Below are 25,777 nucleotides of genomic sequence, written 5' to 3' on the forward strand. Positions count from 1 at the left end.
ATCACCCACAGCTTTGCTAGTTAAACAGTTGCGTAATCTTGTCACCTTTTCTCGCTCTCCGCATCAAAATGATGATGGTGGGAGCAATGGTGTTTGTGTGTGTGTGTGTATTTGTATGCCCCCAATATCAAACCGCCACTCACTTTTACGTTTACATACACGCACGCACAAACGCACGCACACACACAGTTGCGTTCATGGACCACAATCGGCATCCATCTATCTATCAGTTAAGAGTCTTGAGAGAAGTTTACTGAGAATAGTGTGCTTGTTTATGTTTAGATACTTACTGTACAGTGTTGTCATGTCAATTCTGCACTGAATTGCTGATTTTACACTAATATTTATGTTATTGGTTCATGTTGATGTAACTGTAACTTGCCGTACATTACCAAGTAATGGGTACAGTTAAGCTAATGCTTAAGTGATATTCCTGCCGCTTGGCAGCTGTTGAAAGTAACTAAAAAGTTACTTTTTTCTAACTTAGTTATTTTTGAAATCAAGTAATTAGTAAAGTAACTGAGTTACTTTTAAGCTCAAGTAATCAGTAAAGTTACTCAGTTACCTTTTCAAGGTAACTGTGGCAACAGTGGTGCTGAGTGTTTCATATAGAATGGACTACTAAATACTTTTTCACTGAAGTACGGTCAAAGGCCGTTTGTCTAATTTGTTAAGAAACCATTGCGGTTTTAGAGGAATATAACATCAGCCGTCACTTTTGTACCAAGAATGCTGATTATGCTAGCACCCAATCAACGCAGGAACTGATGGCTACGGCTCAGCGGTTAAAAATCAAGCTTGCAGGCTAAGCACAACCCCTTCATCTGACAAACTGGCATCCAAGATGCAGTCACACAAGACCCGGAAACAGGGCCACGGGAGCTGCAGATGGAACTGATTGATCCCCGATTTGATACTGTCTTAAAAGCAAAGTTCCAGTGAGTTTTATGCTTCATGCTTTTAGTGTGATGAACACCAACAAAACATCCTACAGATCCTAGCTGCGTGATGAACACCTCAGATGTGTTCTGAGAAGTGCCACAACAAAACTAACACCAAACTTTGATGCGCTGGCAAAAAAAGTTGATCAACAAAACAACACTGTTCCCATTAAAAGTAAATCTAAGTATTTACACTACAATGCCTTTTTTTCTTTTTTTGTTTTGTTTAGTTTTGATATGTAAGCATCTGATTCTGGCTTGGCCCAACTGTCAAATTTTAAGTCAATGTGGCCCCTGAGCCAAAGAGTTTGCCCACCCTTGGGTTAAAAGCGGTACAGAGAATGAATGAATGAATGAATTAAATTAGATATTATAATTCACTTTATTACTGTTTATTTCTCTTCCCTACTATCTTAGAGTAAAGGGTTTATACATGTTTTGTATTCTGCTGTTGTGCACAGGATGTCAGCAGTGGACAGTAGAAATACACACAATGCAGTATGGTTACGCTTAGTGGTATTATACACTCAACAGAATCCAAGATTAATTTGCAAAATTCTTAATAAAAGCTTAAAGTACATTTTTAGTGTTTTATCACAATGGTGCAATCACGGGCCACTCCATTGCCCCTTTTCTTCTTTGCTCCTCACTTGGAGAATTATCTCCGTCATGAGCCATCGGCTGCCTGTAAATGCTGTTATGTTTCTCTACGTTCAAGTGAACGTGATGGAATTTACATCCATTGAAGATTCCTTATAGGATTTAATTTGCCTTCACTAAGGCTCCTGGTGAGGAGCACGTTGTATTTAGTACTGTGCGTGTGTGTGTGTATGCCACAGGGCTATATCAGGCAACGAATGGTAGTTACACATCTTGTAGTCCACTCTACACTATGTGGCGGTGAGTTAGTTGTGTGTGTCCAACAAAAAAAAGTTGTCGACCCACACACACACACACACACACACACACGCGCACGCACGCACGCAGAAACACACACACACACGAAGTAAGCATTTATGTTTGCTTAACCATCATCTTTCTAGCAACTTCTGTGTGTGTCTGTGTGCGTGTGTGACTGTCTGTCTGTCTGTCAAGAATTACGTCGGTTGTTTTTTGGGTCTTGGAGGATGGGAATGGATAGCAAGTTGTAAAAAAAAAAATAATAATAATCTGGCTTGGAGCATTGCATGTAGGAAAATAGATCGAGCTGACAAAAAACCCCAAACAACAATAATTCTACCACAAAAAAAAGTCTTTAGTGTAGGCCTCGGCCCTTAAGATGATGAAACATTCATGATCCATGTGAAATAATGACAGCTTGGAGGATGATAATGATGGATGGATATGTTTGGTTTTCAATGGTCTGGCGCCGTTCAAATTTTCTCTTGGTTTCAGTTTGTGTATCTGTTTCCAGCAGGAGCCACATATTGCATCAGTTTTTTTTGTGCTATAAATACTGAAAAGCTGTTTGTAGTTCAAACCAGAACTAGCTGTTTGCTCCATATGAAAACAATTAGTGAGACATTATGTTCTTTCTATATCTTCCAACGACTCTTCCAACTGCAATGTACTAAACAAAAACAGACATGCACATTTCATCCATCTATCCATTCACAATTCCACTTATCCTGTACAGGGTCACGGGGTGCTGGAGCTTATCCCAGCTGACTTATAAAGGCGGACTCCACCCTGAACTGGTCACCAGTCAGTCGCAAGGCACATATAGACACGGACAACCGTGCACACCGTAACTGAATGGGAACTGAACCCACGCTGCCCACACCCAAGCCAGGTGAATGCACCACTACACCATCAATGACTTTGCACATTTTAATAAAAAATAAAAAATCCTAACATTTTCTATGCAGATAAACCTACAGCACATTTTAAGTTATCACTGAACCGCAGCAATATAACACTTTAGCAGCCAGTTGCATGGTAAGTATTCATGGAGCACAATCAATACTTCTAAATAGCACTGAAAGCCAAATTCCATCAAGTCATCCATTCATCTATCTACTCTCTGTACTGCGTATCCATACTAGGGTCGCGGGTGTGCTTGATCCTATTCCAGCTGACTTTAGGCGAGAGGCGGGATACACACTAGATCAGTCACCAGCCAATCGCAGGGCAGATAGAGACACACGACTATTCATACTCACATTCACACACAAACATTCACACCTACGGACAGTTTGAAAAATCTCAAATGTCATGGTTGCTGTTGCTTCTATTAAAACCAATACAACCTTGAGCTGACCTAAAACACCTTGGAGGGACACTATGATTGTAAAGGCGTGGATGATTGTCTAAGTGGAGAAGAACGAAACTCCAAATTGACTATGGCCACTACAGACAAAGTCTTTGTAATTTTAACCAAGAGTTAGTCAGGGCTAGACATCCTTTTTTTTCTGAACTCATTAGTAAGAAACTCAACAATACTCACACTCTTTGCTGTGGTTGACAAGCTCATATACCCCCCTAATCAGATTGCTCCAGAACTCCTCACAAGAACAGATAAATGCAATGAAATTGCTTACTATTTTAGTGGAAAAAATACAATCCATCAGGTCAAATAGCACAAATCAGGAAAATTACAAAACAATGCAGCACCTAAAATCATCAAGGAAAAACGATTACCATGCCAGAAATTGACACACATGACAAAAAAAAAACTGTAGAAACCATCAACTATCTGTCTTGACTCAATACCATCTGACTTTTTCAAAACTATTGCTAAGTCTGTGCTAGCCGTTGCTCACTTCAGTCAGGCGAGTTTCCTAAAGCTCTTAAAGTAGCTGCTGTTAAGCCACATCTAAAAAAAGACAACGCTGGGTTCCATTTTAGCAACCTATAGACTAGGGTTGGGCATCGAGAATCGAGAACCGATTGGAACCGGGACCCTACTACAGACCAATCTCATACCTCCCTTTTATGGCCAACTTTGTCGAGAAAGCGGTTTTTAATCAACTCTGTAATTTCTTGAACTTAAATGGACTTTTCAATTACAAATCAGTTTTCTGACCTCATCACAGTAAAGAATCAGCTCTTATCCATCCATCCATCCATCCATCCATCCATTTTTTGAACCGCTTTATCCTCACAAGGTTTGTGGGCGTGCTGGAGCCTATCCCAGCTATCTTCGGGCGAGAGGCGGGGTACACCCTGAACTGGTCACCAGCCAATAGCTCTTATCGAAGTGCTAAATATTATCAGGTTAAACTCAGGCAAGGTGTCTTATCTTGTTGGATCTCAGTGCCACTTTTATACAGTAGATCACAAAATACTGTTGAACAGGTTGGAAACATGGGTAAGACTCAATGGAACAATCCTTAAATGGTTCAGGTCCTACCTGTAGTTATTTCGTAACCATTGGAAGTTTTCAATCTCATTGAATGGCAATGACATATGGGGTCCCTCAAGGGTTAGTTCGTGGACCCCTTTTGTTCAGCCTGTATTTGCTACCCTTGGGTCAAATTCTTCAGAACTATCATAACTATGCAGATAACACACAGTTATATCTAGCAGTTTCTCCAGATGACTACAGTTCAATTGAGGTGTTGTGTCACAGTCTAAAACAAATAACTGGATGGACCATAATTGACCATTCCTTCAATTAAAACACAGCAATACTGAGATGACTGTTTTGGCAGTAAAGAAAAGAGGATTGCTGCTAGTAAATAATTTTTATTTATATTTTATAGTGTTTTTTGTAGCAGTACAAGAGTGACACCAAATACGACTAATTACATGTTTTTGTTAAATATTGAATTGACAAAATTACTTATATTAACCTTTATAGGGTTTAATGTATTCTTTTCTTGTGTATTCCTTTATTGTTCCATAACTCTGGTGTAACTTCTATAAATGTGCAGCCTTTCTAAAAGCAGCATGCCATTGTTTGTCTTATCCAAGGACATTCCCAAGTGAGATACGACAGCTGGCTGGGTAGCTGGTGTGAATCTTCTCTCATGGAAAGTTACTAAAAGAACTCCCTTCTTAAAACGGTGTTTTTGACCTCTCGGGCTTCAGAAGGAGAGAGAGAACCCTTGCTGCTGGCTGAATGCTTCCGTCCTCCATCCTCCCCTCCCCTTACCTTGCACTTTCTCCACTCTCCCATTATCTTTTTGTAAATAGCTGTAAATAGCTCTGTGTAATAAAAACCCACAAGGACAAGAATGATGTCTTAATTATTCTGCAAAAGAGAAATGTCCACCACAAAAGTGACGACAAGGAGGGATCCTAAGATTGATTGCCGATCCAGGGGTCCCGGGAGTAATTGATCATCCAAAGTACAAGTCATTTGGCGAAAAAAAAGATTATTCTGATTTAAAACTGCCTGCCCAAATCAATTTGGTGTTATGATGGCAACGCTTTGACCTTGGAAAAGATTACTTCAATTAATAATTGCGTCCAATGGGAAAAACATTTGAAAATTGACCTGCATCTTGGCGTGCATAGGGTTCGATTTTGGAAGTTCCATTTTATATTATGAGAGTTTCTTTTTTTTTTTTTTTTAAGATTAATTGTACAATTGAAACACTACTTTATATTAGATATAAAATCCATATTGGAAAAACAGAAAACAGAATAATAGCTTAACATTCCATGATACAAAATTGCAACTGCTATTATAACACATCAAGGCATGTACAAACCAAAATTTGCCTAACATTTGCTCAGTAAATTTCAACATATAAGAATCTTACGTGTATTATTACTGAGCGTTTTACAGGCAGGTTTCATAGGCAGCCCTGGTGTTTATGTTCAGTGGTGACAGTAGTTTTCCTTTTTGACATCCGCCCAACACGAAGTCCTCTCGACACCCATTTAGAGGATGTTACATCACAACTAATCTGCTGCACATCTATATATAAAACCATTATGTGTGAAAGAGAGAGTGGGACGTTGGCACGGCAGCTGTTCCGAGGACAAGCTCTGATCCATCTATCTTCGGATTGGATGCAGAGGGATGATGGAATGTGATGAGTACTCACAATCCTCTGCATGTTTTGCTACATCCCAAAGCTAGCAGCTAGGAATAAATTAAATACAATTTTGTGTACTGCCTGTAGAGGAAATCTAGTATCAACTTGAACCACATTTCCTATTGTCAGGAGGGATAAGGGGTATGACACTCATGTAGAAGCTTTACTTCCTGGACTGGTAAGCCTGCAATCACCCAGGCAGTACAAAACCTCTTGAGATGAGGCTTTTCAGATAGAACTGCCTTTAATTAATTAATTAATTTTTCGACTAACAGAGTTGCAGTCCTCATGCTTCAACAAAAGACCAGTCTAACAGTAGTGTTAGACATTAAAGTAAGGAGATGTTTGGTGCTTCAAGACATTTGGCTGACCCGGAGTTCTCCGAAGGGTAAAGTAAGTCTCCTTAAGAGACTGGATATCAGGCACGGTGATGAGTATCACAGGATGAAGGTGTATGTGTATGTGTGTGTGTGCGTTTGTGTGTGTGAGGGAGAGAGAGTGAGAGAGAGAGAGAGAGAGCGAGAAAGAGAGAGTGCATGCATGCATGCGTGCGAGATGTACAGATAACACATAACAGAAGGTCCTTTGAGTGAGGTCATTTTTAAGCAAATAAGGCAGACGGATGAGGAGGAAGTGGATTGGGATGTTATGTAAATAAGTCAAGAAGAAAACTAACTCCATTCATTCATTCACTCACTCATATGGACGTTCACTGCCAGCCCTCCCAGTTAAAGATGACAAAGATGTTATGGGGTCAGTTAAAATTCATATTTGCATTGTGTATATGTTATGATATACATGCATGTAACTTCCAGCAAGTTTTCAACCATAGTTTAGCTAAAAATTAGGTTCAATGACGCATATAGAGCCCTCCCCGAACATACCCGAAGCTCAAGACACCGGGATGTGGTTACTCTATCCACCACGAGGGCTACCAGAAGTGACGTTGCAATTGACAAACACAGCGCGCTATACTCTATACAAAATGGCGAGGAACGTGTTGGAATGAGGAGGAGGAAGAGGATTTCTACGTACAGGAGCACCCAACTGAACTTGGCATCGTCAAACCTTCCATGTTTGAGCCGATCAGGTCGAAACCTGACAGTGACGATGACAAACAGCCAAGTAGCAGCTGTACAACAGAAAAAGAGAGTGGCCAGTGGGTCGATGTGACGGTATGTCAAAAGCATGTCTTTTTATACAGTCATGGCTAGAAATAGGCGGCACGGAGGCCGACTGGTTAGAGCGTCAGCCTCACAGTTCTGAGGACCGGGGTTCAATCCCCAGCCCCGCCTGTGTGGAGTTTGCATGTTCTCCCCGTGCCTGCGTGGGTTTTCTCCGGGCACTCCGGTTTCCTCCCACATCCCAGAAACATGCATACATTGGAGACTCTAAATTGCCCATAGGTGTGAATGTGAGTGAGAATGATTGTTTGTTTGTATGTGCCCTGCGATTGGCTGGCAACCAGTTCAGGGTGTACCCCACCTCCTGCCCGATGATAGCTGGGATAGGCTCCAGCACGCCCGCGACCCTAGTGAGGAGAAGCGGCTCAGAAAATGGATGGATGGATGGATGGATGGCTAGAAATAATGGCACGCCAGGGGTGCCAATATTTTTTATCACAACTATACGTATTATATCTTCATATATGTTTCTGTGACATGGCACAAGCTTTTACATAGTATGCAGTATTCCTATATATTGTGTCGCTCGAGTAGCGTTATAACACGCCGCACAGAAAGTCTGTTGGCTTGTAGGCAAAGGTACACAGTACTGAAAAGTACTGGGTGGGTCTTTTTTTCCTACTCCCCAGTGCATAGTAACCATAATAGAGTCGTAGGTATATACAAGGAAATCCTCTCCTCTTGTCTGCGCCGCTTCGCTGCTGCACCGTGGCGGCTGCGAGATTTAGTTCTGTTGCTGGCGGTTGAGGTCCCGATGGCCGTAGGAAAAATAGTTTGCACCGCAGCTGGTTTCAGCCTCTACCTCTGTATCCAATACTTTCTGCTAAATCTTCCTCAAAACACACCGGCTCGAAGAGATCAGCACAGTTTGGAATGCTTGCTAGGCACCCATAGCTGACCACGTTTCTTCCCCTGTCGAGTGACTTTCCCTATCCACTGGTCATGTATTCCTTTCTCACTTGGAAAGCCAAAAAATTAAAACTCTTGTCACTGCCTGAACCATTTGTACAACCAAATGCCACACAATAAACCATTGTGACATCATTAAATCATGAGACAACAAATACACAAGGACCGGAACAACAGCATGGAACAATAGCACACAACGCCGAATGAACAGGCTGTTTGGCTCGTGTGACGTCACAGCGCCGGAAAGAGACGAAGACCGGAAGGCGCTGGATGCAAAAAGCAGAAGGCGCAGTCTGCATCATATTTATCGATTTAACCCCTGTATATCTGCTATATAATCACTTTGAAATGGCAGATGTGGTTTGTAAAGGGGTTCTAGAGTCATCAAGAAAAACTTTTAAATCTTTGTCCTCTGACCTCTAACATGGCTATTTGAATGATATAGCCGTCAATGGCAGTGAATGAGTCAATGGAAACAACATCAGCTACACCTACAAACAAAGGAAACTTCTTTGATCAATCCTGGAGGATATTACTAATCAATTAGTTTCAATGGAAGAGGAGAATGTTTTGAACTGTTTCAGTCTGTTTTTTTTTAGCAGAATATTGTGTGGAGTTGCTATCGATCAGGTCTGTGAATGTTTAAGAATGTTTATTGTATTGTTTTGTCACTACTATTATTATAGTTATTTAACATTATCTTACACTTTTATAACAGTTTTATAACAAAGATGAAATGCCACGCAACATAAACAACACCTACATGCAATAAAACAAATCGATGACGTAAGATGTCGGGGAAATGCCGTGTTTTGATCCTGGGGCAGAGGGAGAACTTTCATCATTTCCTAGAGTTTAGGATTAGGTAAAGGTAGGTGACTCATGCTATTCGCAATTTTATTCAGAATTGCACCAACATTAAATGGGATCTTGGTAGTAATTTTCTTGCATTATTCTGCAAACAAACTATGGCGAACAAAACAATACTGGACCACCTTTCACCCTCACGTTTTTACATCTGGCAGAGGTAATGCTCAGTTTTGACTCTGCAAAATAGGTATTTTACAGCATAACCTCCTTATTTGGCAGTAATAAGAAGTTTTGCATTACTTCCTGTTTGTGCTGCGCAGCAGTCAATAGAATTACATAGCTCTCACGCACTTAACTGTATATGGTAAATCCATCTAAAATGGACTAAAATAGATAGACAGAAAATTAGAGTAATTATGTCAGGCGTTCTCAAGGAAATTCTGTTTTTGTTCTGGGAACACAATCGCCGAGTCACGTGTGTAGTGACACTGACACACATTATAAAACAAACAGACGTGATGTATTTAAAAATAACAGTCGCCTGACTGTCAACAGTACATACTGCATCTGTCGTGAGAGTTTTCATGCTCTGGTAGTCCTAAGAAATGAGCAGTAAGATAGAGGGAATGTGAGGAGAGTGAGTGTGCGCGCTATCAAATCAGTGCCTTCGAGCATAAGCAGTAGTTAAGCCAATTTGGTAAAGCAGATGAGCTCAGTTTTGTGGAGCTCAAGAAGTCAAGGTCAAGTTGTCACAATGAAGCAGAATGCTGACTAGACAACAGCACCATATAATATTTTCTAAATATTTATTTTACATTAGTGTGAATGTGACTGGTTGTTTGTCTATATGTGCCCTGCGATTGGCCTGCGACCAGTTCAGGGTGTGCCCTGCTTCTCGGCCAGTCAGACAGGATAGGCTCCAGCACACTCGCGACCCTAGTAAGGATAAGCGGTACAGAGAATGGCTGGATGGTTACTCATGTGCAAAAAGAACCACATTAACAACAGATACACTTTTTTTGCTCTGCTTTCAAAAGTGGCTCGGAGGTTAGCGTGTATTATTTTAACAACATTAATTGATAGGAAAAACAAACCGTTCAATTAAATACTGTATGTGTTTTTCTATCAGTTAGATGAGATACCACATACAGTGGAACCTCCCAAAAAGTATTCCACCAAGGTCATATTTGGTAAAATATGTCTCCAAAGTTGCACAAACTTCAAACCACTGTCATCCTCATGCATGACATCGTGCTAGACTTCAGTTCAGCTGGGATCAATGGATCAACTCCCCGTATGCTGACTTTTTGTTTGGCTTTGTGTGCGTGTGTTTATTGCAACACTGATTCTAAAAGAGGGATCAGCCTCAACAAGAGGTGTTAATAGAAGAAGAAGAAGATGCAGTGGATGTTATGTGATGTTACACATCTCTGTTATGACTCATCTTTGCATTATGTAGAGCCACAGCACTGCCATTAAGCTTTGGCATTGAAGTAAAAGATGTTTTTACATTCAAACAAGTACTGGGACAGAAAAAAAAATATTCCATTTAAAAAATCATTACAGGCATTAATTTTATTTTTTTATGTGTTTTTCAATGTCAGTCTTCAGCTTTAACCTCATGTCCATTTTAATGACATTTGTTTCATTTCTCCATGCTGGGACACATGTTTATTCTTTGATGCATCAATATTAACTTGTGCAATTGCAATGCCTTGATTTTAGTGAGATTAGAACACAGTCATTGCCATGAACGCAATTGTATAAAGATGCTAAATACGAAATAATCACTAAAAGCTAATGTATTATATCATGAATATATGGGGCCAGTACCGGTTCTGACAGGGCCACCACTCAAAAAGGCTTAATATCGGACCCTCATAAGGCAAATGACAACATTACCTCAGGAGTGACTACGCACGCACACACATACACACACAGAGAACACAATGTAGTGTAACTTGACCCCCTGCCAGCATTTGGCCCTGGCAGCAAGGCAACAATCACTTATGTGTTGTTGAGGGACACACAGCGATGTCAGCTTGTGTCTCCCACCAGTGTCAATTTTCACCCATGATGTATTTGGTACTGCAGCCAACTGCTGCTCTGACTAAAGCTTTCCACATGTACATGCGATTAAAAAGAAATCCCCAACATCACTCCACCACAATGCCTTCAGATTTTGTATACATTTTCACAGGGTCTTAAGTGAATACCTAAACCATAGGGGCCGCTATAACGCCTCATGACCATTGCAGCCAAACAGAAGAAATTAATGTGCGGAAAGGCACAATAAGAACAATGGCAAATTGTGGAAAGGGGGAATCATTCACTGTTTTGTAAAGTACCCATGCCATAGTTTTACAAAAATATCTGTTTTCCAGACTTATAATGCATGTTGTATGCATATGAAAAGCCAAAAATCAAATACAAATTCTTTCCATGGTCATGGTATGAACAAGCCTTACTCTTTTTCTATAGCATCTTTCAATTTACATTTAAACCTTTAAAATTAAAACTGAAGTCAGATCTTATTTCAAATCAACTCCACAGTCTCTCTTCAATTATGTTCCATCCGTAGTCTTGTCCCCGTTTTACTCGCACCCACCCCCGGCCCTGCCTCACTGCTCACTCCGATCTGCTGATTAGAATTTTCAAACAGTTACCAGTCGCCCCTCACTTTTTATTTTTTTATTTTACACCCACACATGTATAATCATCCCTTGCACTTCCTCTTTCCATCCTTCCTTCTTTCAGGACAACCAGATGGTGAGACAGCAGCTGAACCGCAAACAGAGAAGGCAAGGGAGTATGACGTGATACCACACAAACACTCACACAAACTGACTCTTAGGGTTTAACACTTTCTTTGTCCTCCTTGGGATCTGATAGTGTCTATCCACCTTTCAGTGACAAGACAGACAGAAACACAGACAGACACACCTGAACTGTTTGCCCGTGCGTGCACATGCCATTGCGGTCAGTTTAACTCGAGAGCGTGATTCACTGCCCTAAGGCAGCCTGACAATCAAACCCAAGCAATTTTAAAGGAGGTTTTGAAGCATGACCTCACCACAGCCTTTAGATTGTAGAAGAACTAGGTCATCCCTGACCAAGGTTATTTGAGGAAAATACAACCACAATTCCAATGAAGTTGGGACGTTGTGTTAAACATAAATGAAAACAGAATACAATGATTTGCAAATCATGTTCAACCTATATTTAATTGAATACACTACAAAGACAAGATATATAATGTTCAAACTGATAAGCTTTATTGTTTTTAGCAAATAATCATTAACTTTTAATTTTATGGCTGCAACACGTTCCAAAAAAGCTGGGAGAGGTGGCAAAAAAAAGACTGAGAAAGTTGAGGAATGCTCATCAAACACCTGTTTGGAACATCACACAGGTGAACGGGCTAATTGGGAAAAGGTGGGTGCCATGATTGGGTATAAAAGGAGCTTCCCTGAATTGCTCAATCATTCACAAGCAAAGATGGGGCGAGGTCCACCTCTTTGTGAACAAGTGCGTGAGAAAATAGTCGAACAGTTTAAGGACAATGTTCTTCAACGTACAATTGCAATGAATTTAGGGATTTCAATATCTACGGTCCATAATATCATCAAACGGTTAAGAGAAAGGCGGCACGGTGGACGACTGGTTAGAGCGTCAGCCTCACAGTTCTGAGGAGCGGGGTTCAATCCCCGGTCCCACCTGTGTGGAGTTTGCATGTTCTCCCTGTGCCTGTGTGGGTTTTCTCCGGGCACTCCGGTTTCCTCCCACATCCCAAAAACATGCATTAATTGGGGACTCTAAATTGCCCCTAGGTGTGAATGTGAGTGCGAATGTTGTTTGTTTGTATGTGCCCTGCGATTGGCTGGCAACCAGTTTAGGGTGTACCCCGCCTCCTGCCCGATGATAGCTGGGATAGGCTCCAGCACGCTCGCGACCCTAGTGAGGAAAAGCGCCTCAGAAAATGGATGGATGGATGGTTCAGAGAAACTGGAGAAATCACTGCATGTAAGCGGCAAGGCCGAAAACCAACATTGAATGTGACCTGTGACCTTCGATCCCTCAGGCGGCACTGCATCAAGAACCGACATCAATGTGTAAAGGATATCACCACATGGGCTCAGGAACACTTCAGGAAACCAATGTCAGTAAATACAGTCGGCGCTACATCCGTAAGTGCAACTTGAAACTCTACTATGCAAAGCAAAAGCCATTTATCAACAACACCCAGAAACACCTTCTCTGGGCCCGAGCTCATCTAAGATGGACTGGTGCAAAGTGGAAAAGTGATCTGTGGTGCGACGAGTCCACATTTCAAATTGTTTTTGGAAATTGTGGACGTCGTGTCCTCCGGGCCAAAGAGGAAAAGAACTATCCAGACTGTTATGGACGCAAAGTTCAAAAGCCAGCATCTGTGATGGTATGGGGCTGTGTTAGTGCCAATGGGATGGGTAACTCACACATCTGTGAAGGCAGCATTAATTCTGAAAGCTACATACAGGTTTTGGAGAAACATATGCTGCCATCCAAGCAACGTCTTTTTCATGGACGCCCCTGCTTATTTCAGCAAGACAATGCCAAACCACATTCTGGCAGCCTGGCTTCTTAGTAAAAGAGTGCGGGTACTAGACTGGCCTACCTGCAGTCCAGACCTGTCTCCTGTGGTGCATTATGAAGCGTAAAATACGACAACAGCGACCCCGGACTGTTGAACAGCTGAAGCTGTACATCAAGCAAGAATGGGAAAGAATTCCACCTACAAAGCTTCAACAATTAATGTCCTCAGTTCCCAAACGTTTATTTAATGTTGTTAAAAGAAAAGGTGATGTAACACAGTGGTAAACATGACCCTGTCCCAGCTTTTTTGGAACGTGTTGCAGCCATAAAATTCTAAGTTAATGATTATTTGCTAAAAAAAAATAAAGTTTATCAGTTTGAACATTAAATGTCTTGTCTTTGTAGTGTATTCAATTAAATATAGGTTGAACATGATTTGCAAATGATTGTATTCTGTTTTTATTAACAGAACGTCCCAACTTCATTGGAATTGGGGTTGTACATTATAGTTTGTTAACAAACTTTATGTAATGCTACATGGGTTAACAAGACTCAACTTTTAAGGCCTTGTTTAAGCCAAAAAGGTCATTTGATTAAGCTTGATACTTAATTGTGCACTTCCATTGTTAAAAGTTGTGACGGGTATCTCATATTGCTGATCTGAACTGGATTACTACCAGGCATTCTTTAGTTAAGGTACCAAAAGCAGTGGTAAAGTCAGGATGGAGTTTGATGGTAGAGCTGTCTTTGGTAGAAATGTCACGTTCCAGTGATGGAAAGAATCGGGCTATGGGAAGAATGAACAACTGTACATTTTCCCTAACAAAACTAAAATAGCTACATCAACAACAGCCACATCATCTAATCACAAGCGTGTAGCTCTTTCTTATGTGCCCATAAACCTTCTCTGTCAAGAGAGGGATCTTAACCATTGGGCAGCCGTGGCCCAATGGTTAAGATCATTGCCTGCCACCGTGGTGGACCTAGGTTCACAACCCCGACTGGATTATCCGCCAACATCCCCCGGACTCACGGCTGTGGTGTCCTTGAGCAAGACACTGATACCCCGAAATGCTCCCCGGGCTATTCAGCTGCCCCCTGCTCCAGTGTGTTCAATTAACGTGTACGTGTTCACTGTGATGGGTAAAATGCAGAGAACGAATTTCGTGTGCATGCATGCATGTTCATGACAATAAAAGGTGATTCTTCTTCTTCTTCTTCTTCAATCATGACAGCTTAATATACAGTACTACGACAGAGCTTTGAAGCAAAGACTTACTTTGACGTCTTGCTCCAAGGTTCGGATCAGTTCACCGTCCACTTGCCCTGTTTGGGCCACTCGAAGGGAACGCCGCTCCGATTTCCTCAGTCGGTACTGCAGAATGCGGCAGGTCTTGTTTGCCTGTCCATCAAAGACACACTCAGGACCATAATACTTTCGTAAGAGACAAATATTCAAAATGTTGGAAGCGGATTATGAAGAAATTTGAAGATGAACTTCGTTCTGATCCAAAGACAAACTAAATGCAATTGAATGTGTTGTAGGCCACAAAAAAAACCTTCAAAACAATAATTTTGTACAATACAGTAATATGGGTGAGTACGGCTTCAAAAAAAGTGCTTCAATGTAACGGACAATCGGCTGTATTGGACAACCCGCCCCACGTGTTACTCTGTTCTATCCATCCATCCATCCATTTTCTGAGCCGCTTCTCCTCACCAGGGTCGCGGGCGTGCTGGAACCTATCCCAGCTATCATCGGGCAGGAGGCGGGGTACAGCCTGAACTGGTTGCCAGCCAATCGCAATGTTCTATCCATGTTCCACTGTATATTGTACTTTAAATGTATGTTTTTTCCACAAATCTTGAATCTGAATTAAAGAGCTTAAGCATTACACTTGGTTTTTCAAGGTGCGCACCGCCGGGTAGAACATCGAATGGTGCAGTGATGATGGCAACATGGAGCAAGCTTGCCCATATTTGACACTGGTTGCTAAATGACCGAACAGGAAGCAACCTGGTGCCCGGAATGGAGGTAAACTAGGGCGTAGCCTGGCAATTGTATTTGCCATTGTTACAACAGAAAGACCTGGTGTTACTTCTAATATGGAGCAGGAGAGTAGCAGCAGCTAAAAAAGGGGAATGGGTCCATCTGATTCTAATACCACAGCAGGATCTGGAGGAGTTCGGGCTCATAAAGACCGCTTCGATGTGTATTTCTGGCTGAGCAGGAAGCAGTTTGCTTTTTACCACGTCACTGTATAAAATTTGTCTCGTTTCCCATAGCTCGGGACACTGGGACAGCACATTAATAAAATTTTCGTCATGCTGTGTTCAATATACAACTCCACCAAAATCTCTTTCTTTTGTCAATCGGAAATCACTCACCAACTCTTCTATTGGATGCGCGAATTTAGCCCCGGCGGCACATACACAATAAATGGGTTGTTGGAGGCCTCGAAGGCACACTGTGCTGCGCTAAGTTCAGTGTGAAAAGGCCTTTAGAGGTTCAACTGTATTTATACGGCTTAAAAACATTCTGCAGCACTCTCTGTTCCACCCATGTGTTTTCAAAGTATGTGAACAAAGAAAATTAGGTTTGGTGAGAGGCTGAGCTCACATTAAGTAGTGCCTGCCTGCACACACAGAGATAGACACAGACACATGCATACACACCTGCTCCAGCTGTTGCCGCAGTTCCTGCAGCTGGTAGACGTCGTCCTCCATGTACATGTCCCTCATCTCCAGCATTTCGGATCGCAACTCTTCCATCTCATCCTGGAAACAGAAAGGAAGACACAGGAGTGATTCATCCATCCGTTTTCTACTGCTTATCCTTTTCAGGGTCACAAGTGAGCTGGAGCCAATGCCAGTTGATTTTGGGCAATCAGAGGGCACATACAAAGAACCGTTCATACTCAGATTCACACCTGTGGGCAATTTTGGCTGGGTTTACATTACATGGTACAACTTTTTACTACAGTATGGGGCAGATGTGCTAACCAAATACTCCACCGTCCAGCCCTTAGTGACTCATTAAGAATAAGTTATCAGTCTAAAATTCTTACGAAGAAATGAAGAAAATCATCATGAGACATGAGCTGCCTTTATAGATGGTTGAATCCTTTCCATAATCACTGCCTCTTGCCATAAACTGACATGACTTTTTCACAATCACCCTGAATATGAAGATGACTAATATGACACTTAAAATGAAGTACAAAGCAATATCCCCTTTTTATATAAAAGAGGTCATTGAATTTAGCAAAACATCTTCTGAGTAGGCGGCACGGTAGCCGACTGGTTAGAGCGTCTGCCTCACAGTTCTGAGGACCGGGGTGTGTGGAGTTTGCATGTTCTCTCCGTGCCTGCATGGGTTTTGTCTGGGCACTCCGGTTTCCTCCCACATCCCAAAAACATGCGTGGTAGGTTGATTGAAGACTCTAAATTGCCCATAGGTGTGAATGTGAGTGCGAATGGTTGTTTGTTTAAATGTGCTCTGCGATTGGCTGGCAACCAGTTCAGGGTGTACCCCGCCTCCTGCCCGTTGATAGCTGGGATAGGCTCCAGCACTCCCGCGACCCTTGAAGCGGCTCAGAAAATGGATGGATTGATGGATCTTTTGTGCAACAAAAAAAGTTTACATAATAGTATCGTAAGATCTATTGATTCTTCATCAGTGCTCAGTGACAGTTCATTGTTTTTTTCTTCTTTTTCTTTCGGCTTGTTCCGTTAGGGGTCGCCATAGTATGTCATCCTTTTCCATGTAAGCCTACTGTATCTACTGCATCCTCTTCTCTAACACCAACTGCCCTCATGTCTTCCCTCACTACATTCATCAACCTTCTCTTTGGTCTTCCTGTAGCTCTCTTGCCTGGCAGCTCCATCCTCATCATCCTTCTACCGATACACTCACTATTTCTCCTCTGGACGTGTCCAAACCATCAAAGTCTACTCTCTCTAACTTTGTCTCCAAAACATCTAACCTTGGGTGTCTCTCTGATGAGCTCATTTCTAATCCTATCCAACCTGGTCACTCCTAGAGAGAACCTCAACATCTTCATTTCCGCCACCTCCAGCTCTGCTTGCTGTTGTCTCTTCAGTGCCGCTGTCTCTAATCCGTACATCATGGCTGGCCTCACCACTGTCTTATATAAACTTTGCCCTTCATCCTAGCAGAGACTCCACCCATTCCAACCTGGTTGGACCCGTTCCTTCACTTCCTTACCACACTCACCATTGCTCTGCACTGTTGACCCCAAGTATTTAAAGTCATCCACCCTCTTTATCTCTTCTCCCTGTAGCCTCACTTTTCCCCCTCCACCCCTCTCATTCATGCACATATATTCTGTCTTACTTTGGCTAATCTTCATTCCTCTCCTTTCCTGTGCATGCCTCCACCATTCTAAATATTCCTCCACCCGCTCCCGGCTTTCACTGCAGATCATAATGTCATCTGTGAACATAATGGTCCATGGGGATTCGAGCCTAACCTCATCTGTCAGCCGAGCCATCACCACTGCAAACAGGAAGGGGCTAAGGGCTGATCCCTTATGCAGTCCCACCACCAATGTTCTTTAAAATAACCCCTACTCCATTTCTCTTCCCATTTACACCATTGTAAAATAATTTGAACCCTGCCCCTGAACTTCTAGCCTTTCAGCCTATCCACCTGCTCTGCAATATATCAACCTTTCTCCTAATCATCATGTCAACCAACTCCCGAGATTTTCTTGTCATAGTCCCAACATTCAAAGTCTCCACATTCAGTTCTAGGCTCTGTGCTTTCCTCTTCTATTTCTGCCAAAGAACCCGCTTTCTACCTCCATCACAGTAGCTGAATTTCCACTGGCGCCCTGCACGTTAACGGTGCTGGTGGCGGACGTTGTTAACCCGGGTCGCGACTGATCCGGTTTGGAATTCTTTGGATGAACGCTTATATTTGTTTGGCAAAGTTTTAAGCTGGATGCCCGTCCTGACACAACCCTCTGCATTTGTCCGGGCTTGGGACCGGCCTACAGTTTTCACTGGCTTGTGCCCCCCATAGGGCATCATTTGCATTGGCAAATGAACCCACGCGCGCTGTTTTGAAAATGTGCTGCAGTTCTTCTCCATGTCGGGGGTGTCGCTACGGCTGCTATTGGCTAGGATAACACAGGGTGGAGTTTCCTCTGCATTTTACGGCCAATTTCGGTAGCCGTTTTTACTTTCCGGAACAAGCACCAAAGCAACAACAATGATGTATAGGTGTTTTGTTTTTTTAAAGATGGCAGTATTAATGAACCAAGGCGAAAGCTTAGTATGTCATCACAGCATGTGACTAAAAGGGACCAATCACGAGATGATCTCTGCGGCATTCTGCGCGCAGCAACAATTTGTGCTGTGTGCGCGTCAAGTGTCGTATAGGAGCCGCACGGACCAATGCGTCAGTCATGTGATGCAATGCGGGCGCTGTCGCCCGAGCGAGCGCGGGTGTATAAAGAGGCCTTAAGAACATAGACTCCGCCACTGGAAACTAGAAACAGAATATAACGTGACAGAGGATGCACAAGGCGCACACACTAGTATGATGATAATTCAAGAATCTTGTACATGGTAGGAATGAATTATTCATTTCAGTAGAAGAGCATTAATCATATCAGGTCACTGTGAATAAAAGTATGTGCATGGCTCCAACAGGGATTGGGTCACTTGTGTTTGTGGGACACTGTTAAACTCGTAGAGTGATTCCCAGAGTGTGTATGTAGCCAAAAAGAACATGATTTTCCTGTGAGAGTAATAGTGCTGTCATCATTTACTACACTGGAATATGTGGGTCAGCGACTGCTGAAATCCAACCGTGGCAAAAAAAAACCTCTGTGTGTGCGTGTATAAAAAGATATCAAGATAGAACAGCTGCGGGCATGGTGTGTCTGCACTTATAGAGTATGAACATTGAGGTTGAGGAAAGATAGGTCATCACCAATAAAGTATCATCCTGTATGTTAACACTGACCTTGGATTCAAGCCGCTGTATGTTACAACCTGATCTGACAGCGATAATGTCTAAACATTGAGATTTTCGATGTTAAATATAGCTAGATCAAATCCAAATACAACTTTTGACATTATAACTCCTGGTCCTGCATCCATACAGCAATTACCCGTTAATACATATATATCTACAGTAAACCCCCACTATTTGCGGGGGATAGCTATCTTAACCCTGCTGTAAATAGCAAAGCAATGCCAGTGAAATAATTGCCCATATTTATAGTTTAAACCGTAAATATAACACTAACACAATTTTCAACTATGATCCCAAAAACATTTTAATATCATTTCAAATTCATCTTACAACATTACCCTTAAAAATAAATGACTTACATATTTGATTTGCAAAAAATGCAGTCAAAACTGTGACGTACATATGTCACCTCTGCAGCCTGTAAAAATATTATTTCATTTGAGAGGAGACTGAGAGCGGCTAAAAAAAACAACCTACTGCAGCAAAGTGGAGACTGTGGAGTACAATACTACTGCATCCAGAATTAAGGCACAATAATAGAATAAGCTAACGTTAGCGTTTGTGTTTATTTTTGACAATTGGCATTGCATCCTTAAAACTTAAATGGTGGCCTGAGACTTTTTCAAAGTGCTGCAGATCTAAAACTGTAGAGAGGAAATTGCTAGGTTATAAATAAATTAATTAATTAAACCCAAGCAGAGGAAAACATACTAACTTATTAGCAGGAGCTTACTATTGAGGGAAGACAGTGAAGTAAAGGCGAAAACAGGAAATGGGAGGTCAAAAAGACAGGAAAGGCGGGAAATAGGAAGGATAAACTGGTAACGGAAAAGGTGGGGCAAACAGAGCATGAAACCCGTGTAGACAGTGAGGCGGAGAAAACACGACCACAGAGAGTGAGGATGTGAGGTCACGGAGCTTGGGAATCACAAGTTAATGTGCTGAGAGAGAAATGTTCCACTGACCCGCTTTTCACAGCTAACTAGGAAGAACAATAGGGACGAGGTTTTCTCTGTCATGTGAGCAGTGAGCAAGTCAAAAGAAGAAGATGAACCATACAAAGGCCAGATTGCAGTCTCGTGTTCAAAATTAGAGCCTAGTAGCAACATTTGCTCTGAAAACAGTCTTGTGATACACAGTGTACACTGGGGAAAATATTTTTTTGTCTCATTAAAGTGAGAATGTATGTAATCTAAAAAAAAAAAAAAAGTCAGTTTCACACAAGCAACGACTGGAGGAGATGACAAAATTCTGATTAAGCCTTGTAGCGCCTGTAACATCTTTGTGTATTTTTCACTATTTGATCTTTTATATTTTGTGTTGACTGGCGACATGGCCCATTTGGTGGTGCACCGAAAATGATGTAGCGGAAATGACACGTATTTATACCGGAAATTACGTATTTTACCTAGCAGAAGCCTCATGTCTCCCGTTTGGAAAATTCTATCTAAACATATTATCCATCCATCAATCCATTTTATTTTACGCTTATCCTCACTAGGGTGGTTATTTTGCATTTTTTGTAGCAGAAAATATTACACAATAATTACTGTCCATCCATCCATTTTCTGAGCCGCTTCTCCTCACTAGGGTCGCGGGCGTGCTGGAGCCTATCCCAGCTGTCATCGGGCAGGAGGCGGGGTACACCCTGAACTGGTTGCCAGCCAATCGCAGGGCACATAGGAACAAACAACCATTCGCACTCACAGTCATGCCTACGGGGAATTTAGAGTCTCCAATTCATGCATGTTTTTGGGATGTGGGAGGAAACCGGAGTGCCCGGAGAAAACCCACGCAGGCACGGGGAGAACATGCAAACTCCGCACAGGCGGGGACGGGGATTGAACCCCGCACCTCAGAACTGTGAGGCTGACGCTCTAACCAGTCGGCCACCGTGCCGCCACAATAATTACTGTGTATATTAAAAAACAATTGTCACTAACAAACTGAACACCTCTGTCCCTCTTTCTTTTTTTGTAAACTGAATGTTCAATAAAGATTTTTTTAAGTCTTTCCAAGGACCCCTTAGCTACCCAACAAGGTGCCTTATGTAAAATATAGGCACCGAACAATACATGCACAAAACGCAGCAACAATGACATTACATTGTATAATTAAAGATTTAATCACTATTTATGCATTTTGAACATAATACATTTAATGGCAAAGATAATATACAGGAATATGTTTTAATGGGATATCATGGTGACCGACTGGTTAGAGCGTCTGCCTCACAGTTCTGAGGGCTGGGGTTCAAATCCCGGCCCCGCCTGTGTGGAGTTTGCATGTTCTCCCCATGCCTGCATGGGTCTTCTCCGGGCACTCCGGTTTCCTCCCACATCCCAAAAACATGCATGGTAGGTTAATTGAAGACTCTAAATTGCCCTTAGGTGTGAATGTGAGTGCAAACGGTTGTTTATGCGTGCCCTGCGATTGGTTGGCAACCAGTTCAGGGTGTAACCCGCCTCCTGCCGAAGATTGCTGGGATAGGCTCCAGCACATGCGGCCAACTGGTTAGAGCATCTGCCTCACAGTTCTGAGGTCCGCGGTTCAATCCCCGACCCCGCCTGTGTGGAGTTTGCATGTTCTCCCCGTGCCTGCATGGGTTTTCTCCGGGCACTCCGGTTTCCTCCCACATCCCAAAAACATGCATGGTAGGTTAATTGAAGACTCTAAATTGCCCTTAGGTGTGAATGTGAGTGCAAACGGTTGTTTGTTTATGTGTGCCCTGCGATTGGTTGGCAACCAGTTCAGGGTCTAACCCGCCTCCTGCCGAAGATTGCTGGGATAGGCTCCAGCACATGCGGCCGACTGGTTAGAGCATCTGCCTCACAGTTCTGAGGTCCGCGGTTCAATCCCCGACCCCGCCTGTGTGGAGTTTGCATGTTCTCCCCATGCCTGCGTGGGTTTTCTCCGGGCACTCCGGTTTCCTCCCACATCCCAAAAACATGCATGGTAGGTTAATTGAAGACTCTAAATTGCCCTTAGGTGTGAATGTGAGTGCAAATGGTTGTTTGTTTATATGTGCCCTGCGATTGGCTGGAAAACAGTTCAGGGTGTAACCCGCCTCCTGCCCAATGATAGCTGGGATTGGCTCCAGCACTCCCACGACCCTTGTGAGGATAAGCGGCTCAGAAAAAGGATGACTGGATGGGCTCCAGCACACCCTTGACCCTTGTGAGGATAAGCAGCTCAGAAAATGGATGGATGGATGGGATATCAATGCATGTTGGATTTACAAAAAGATATTTTGCAAGTCCTCTGCATGTGGTTTTGATGCTCAGTTCATTTGCACCAAGCAGGTGTTCCTCACAGCTGCACCGGCAGTTGTCATGAGGCTTTTTTTAGGGGGGTGGTGCGGCTAACGGAGGCTCATGCAATCACATGTAATCACATATCCCTTCCAAGATAAAGGTTAAATTTTAAAAAGTCAAGCAATCCATTGTTTTGGCTTATTTTTCAAGATCACACGTAATTCTGAAACTAATAATAATTGAATAACTTAATATTTGAAACTTGTGTACATGTTTTAGAGTGATAAATCTGTTATGCAGTTAATAACTTCCAAGTTAATTTAAACTATATGGCTCTAATTTCGATAAATGAAACATTTTTTTATTATTATTTTTAATGCAGAGTGAATTAATGTTCTGAACTCCTGTTTCAATGTCAGTGTTGTATTGAAGAAACTAATTCACCCTGGAGCAGTTGCGCAATAGCGGACGTCCACATGGATGTAGCTCAACTTCGAGCTGATGACATGTTCCACGTCTTTTCACAGCTAACTGTGTACTCCTTTTTACCTTGGTTGCTTCAAGAAATGATTAATCAATAATCAGTTCTAAACAACTGACCAACATTACTTCTGTAGTTGAGTCACTCAGCTTCCTTAATCAGCCTCTGATCATTTTTGTCTGCTGACTGTCTATTAGAGTGTATAGAAACATTCCCTCATTAATGCCTCAATGATAGTGGATACATAATATACAATATGCATTAAAAAAAAAATTATTGTCCGCAGATGCAGGTATAGCTGTATCTCAACTATCGAACGTTGATGACATGAAGAGGCCACTTCAAACTACTGATGTTCGATTTTTGGCATTGTTGATGTCTGGTAGCTTCAGACAGCTGTTGAATGAGACTGTACAAAACATTGCATTTTTAATATTGTCCTTAAAATGTTATTATGGGAGAATTGCACTTGGAATTTGATGCTTAATTTAACACCCAATGCTGATGATATAATACAGAATGAGTGGAAATCAAGACATGGGGGGAAATCACTACTTGATGGCCAGTAGAGATCCTCTTCAATTTGGATGCATTAATAAGGTATGCATAGCAGCTCCATATTTCCATGTTTTTTTGCTAATGTGCTACTACTCAAAACATCAGTGTACTGGTAGTCATTAGCCTTGGATGGAATCCAAAAAGAAGAAGCATGTCTGAGTCAACTGTACCAGAAACCCTAAAGACACCATTAGGGAGCTTGCCCAAGAAAGCCAGAGTAGCTTTGTGGGTCCCTTGTAACAGACAGGGCAATAATATTAAATAGCTGGTGTTATGAGATGAATCGGATCTAATATCTCTAGGAGTACCGTTGTGTGGGTTAGGCTCAATCATAATGGAAACGATTCTAATTAGTATGCTGTATGCAATTAACACAGCGCGACATTACGTTCACTTCTTGGAGGAGACGTGCGAAAATTTGGTCAGTATATTAAAGCACCCCCAAATCCACAAATGAGGACCAAACAAATTCAAATATACAGTAACAATAACTTACTTTGAGGTAATCGTTCTCAGATCGCAGCTCCTCAATTTCCCTCACAAACTCCTCGTGCATACCGTCCGCAAACTCCTCGGTGAGGTCAGAGAAGGCCAGAGACGTGCTAGCTGGCATCCGGCTGTCCGCCGAGGTGACCGAGCGTTCCTCAGCCGGAGACGCGCTCTCCTCGCCGACCTCAACACCAATGGAAAGTCGGTCCTTGTCGCCCCTCTCCGTGGAGCTTTTAGCCTCGGCTAGTAGTTGGCTAGTTCCGTTCCCGAGCGGGTTGTCTCCGTTCAGCCCGCCGCCTCGACTGCTCCTCGAGTCGGTGTCACTACTGGGGGCGTCCGTGGAGAGTTTGTGTTCCTCGGAGGCACAGTCAGACAATTCCGAGCTGCTGTCGGTGGGGGAGAGCTTCCCAGCGGCGCAGCCGGAATCCTTGGACAGGTCGTCCGATCCAGTGCTGGCGTCCGAAACCCTCCTCCGTGCTCCGCTGCTACTTTGGGCCATCTTGGTAGCCGAGTTTTTGGAGGAAGCGGAAGACTTCCCAGTCGATTTGCCACCACTTTTATCGGCTTTACCGTCTTTTCCACTCAAACCTCCTATGGGGCTCCTCCTGGAAATGCGGCTCCCCAGGTGGATGGCTCCCGTCTTCACGCTCAGACTGGGGACTCCAATACCACCGCGGATCTTCGTGAGGGACCACCCGGGTACATCCTTGGGTCTGGCCGGTGACGGAGCGCGATTAATTTTCTTCTTCCCCCGCTGAGCTAATAATATAGCAGGCAGCTCCGCGTGCTGCGCCTGCCCGCTGTCCGAGCTCTCTCTCCCGCCTCCGCTTTCCATCGTCTGCCGGAGATGGAGTCTCCGTTCCTTGGGCGAGGCGAAGGGGAGGTGAGCCGGGGTGTTGTGGACATCAACCTCCTTTGACTTTGTCATTCATTCCGTTTGAACCGAACGCTTGAAAACAAAATTGAAAGGCAGAAGTTCAACTGAAATAAATTTTAAAAAACGCACAGACAAAAGGAGAGAGTGAGAGAGAGAGAGAGAGAGAGAGAGAGAGAGAGAGAGCGAGAGATCCTCTCTCCGGTTACAATGAAAAGCTCCCGCGGTGAAACAATACACGAAAATACACGCGAGAGGATCCGATAAAAAGCAAATCGTGTCTAATAATGCTTTAAATTAAATCGAGCTTTTATCAGAAGAAGACGCATTTCCCTCTCAAAACCGCAGCGATTGTCGTTCTACGGCGTCTGCCTTCAGGAGGAGTTGTGCGTGAAGACTGGTAGGCGGAGAAGTCGCATTATCTCCCCGCCCACATAACGGGAAGTGCGGCACACACTTCAACCACAACAATGTATATTAGGTAAAACAAACAGAAACAAAAACATATTTATAAAACCTCTCCGCGCGGTCCTCAAAATATCGTTTCCAGGTTTGCATTCATTTAATCGTTGATAAATACAACAATCAAACCAAATGAAAACTCAACAGTCAAATAATTGCTCATCTGTAAATCCCAAATGTCACAACTCCAAATGAACAAATACTTGTGAATTGGACCTTCTTTTACACTATAAAAACAGACTCTTTCA

At 42.7% G+C, this 25,777-nt stretch overlaps 1 protein-coding gene across 2 annotated transcripts in view; it reads right to left on the reverse strand.

The window, feature by feature from the left end:
- mtcl2 (microtubule crosslinking factor 2) overlaps positions 1-25,475 on the reverse strand; it is a 101,267-nt gene extending 75,792 nt beyond the window's left edge. For both annotated transcript variants that reach the window (XM_061780050.1, XM_061780039.1), the window contains exons 1-3: positions 24,201-25,475; positions 16,081-16,182; positions 14,684-14,806 (exon numbers count right to left, since the gene is read on the reverse strand). In XM_061780050.1, coding sequence (XP_061636034.1) covers positions 14,684-14,806; positions 16,081-16,182; positions 24,201-25,121 — 1,146 coding nt within the window. In that variant the 5' untranslated portion in view covers positions 25,122-25,475. The remainder of the gene's footprint in view (positions 1-14,683; positions 14,807-16,080; positions 16,183-24,200) is intronic.
- Positions 25,476-25,777: the final 302 nt, after the last annotated feature.

This window comes from Phyllopteryx taeniolatus, chromosome 1, assembly GCF_024500385.1.
Source record: "Phyllopteryx taeniolatus isolate TA_2022b chromosome 1, UOR_Ptae_1.2, whole genome shotgun sequence".
Classification (NCBI taxonomy): Eukaryota; Metazoa; Chordata; class Actinopteri; order Syngnathiformes; family Syngnathidae; genus Phyllopteryx; species Phyllopteryx taeniolatus.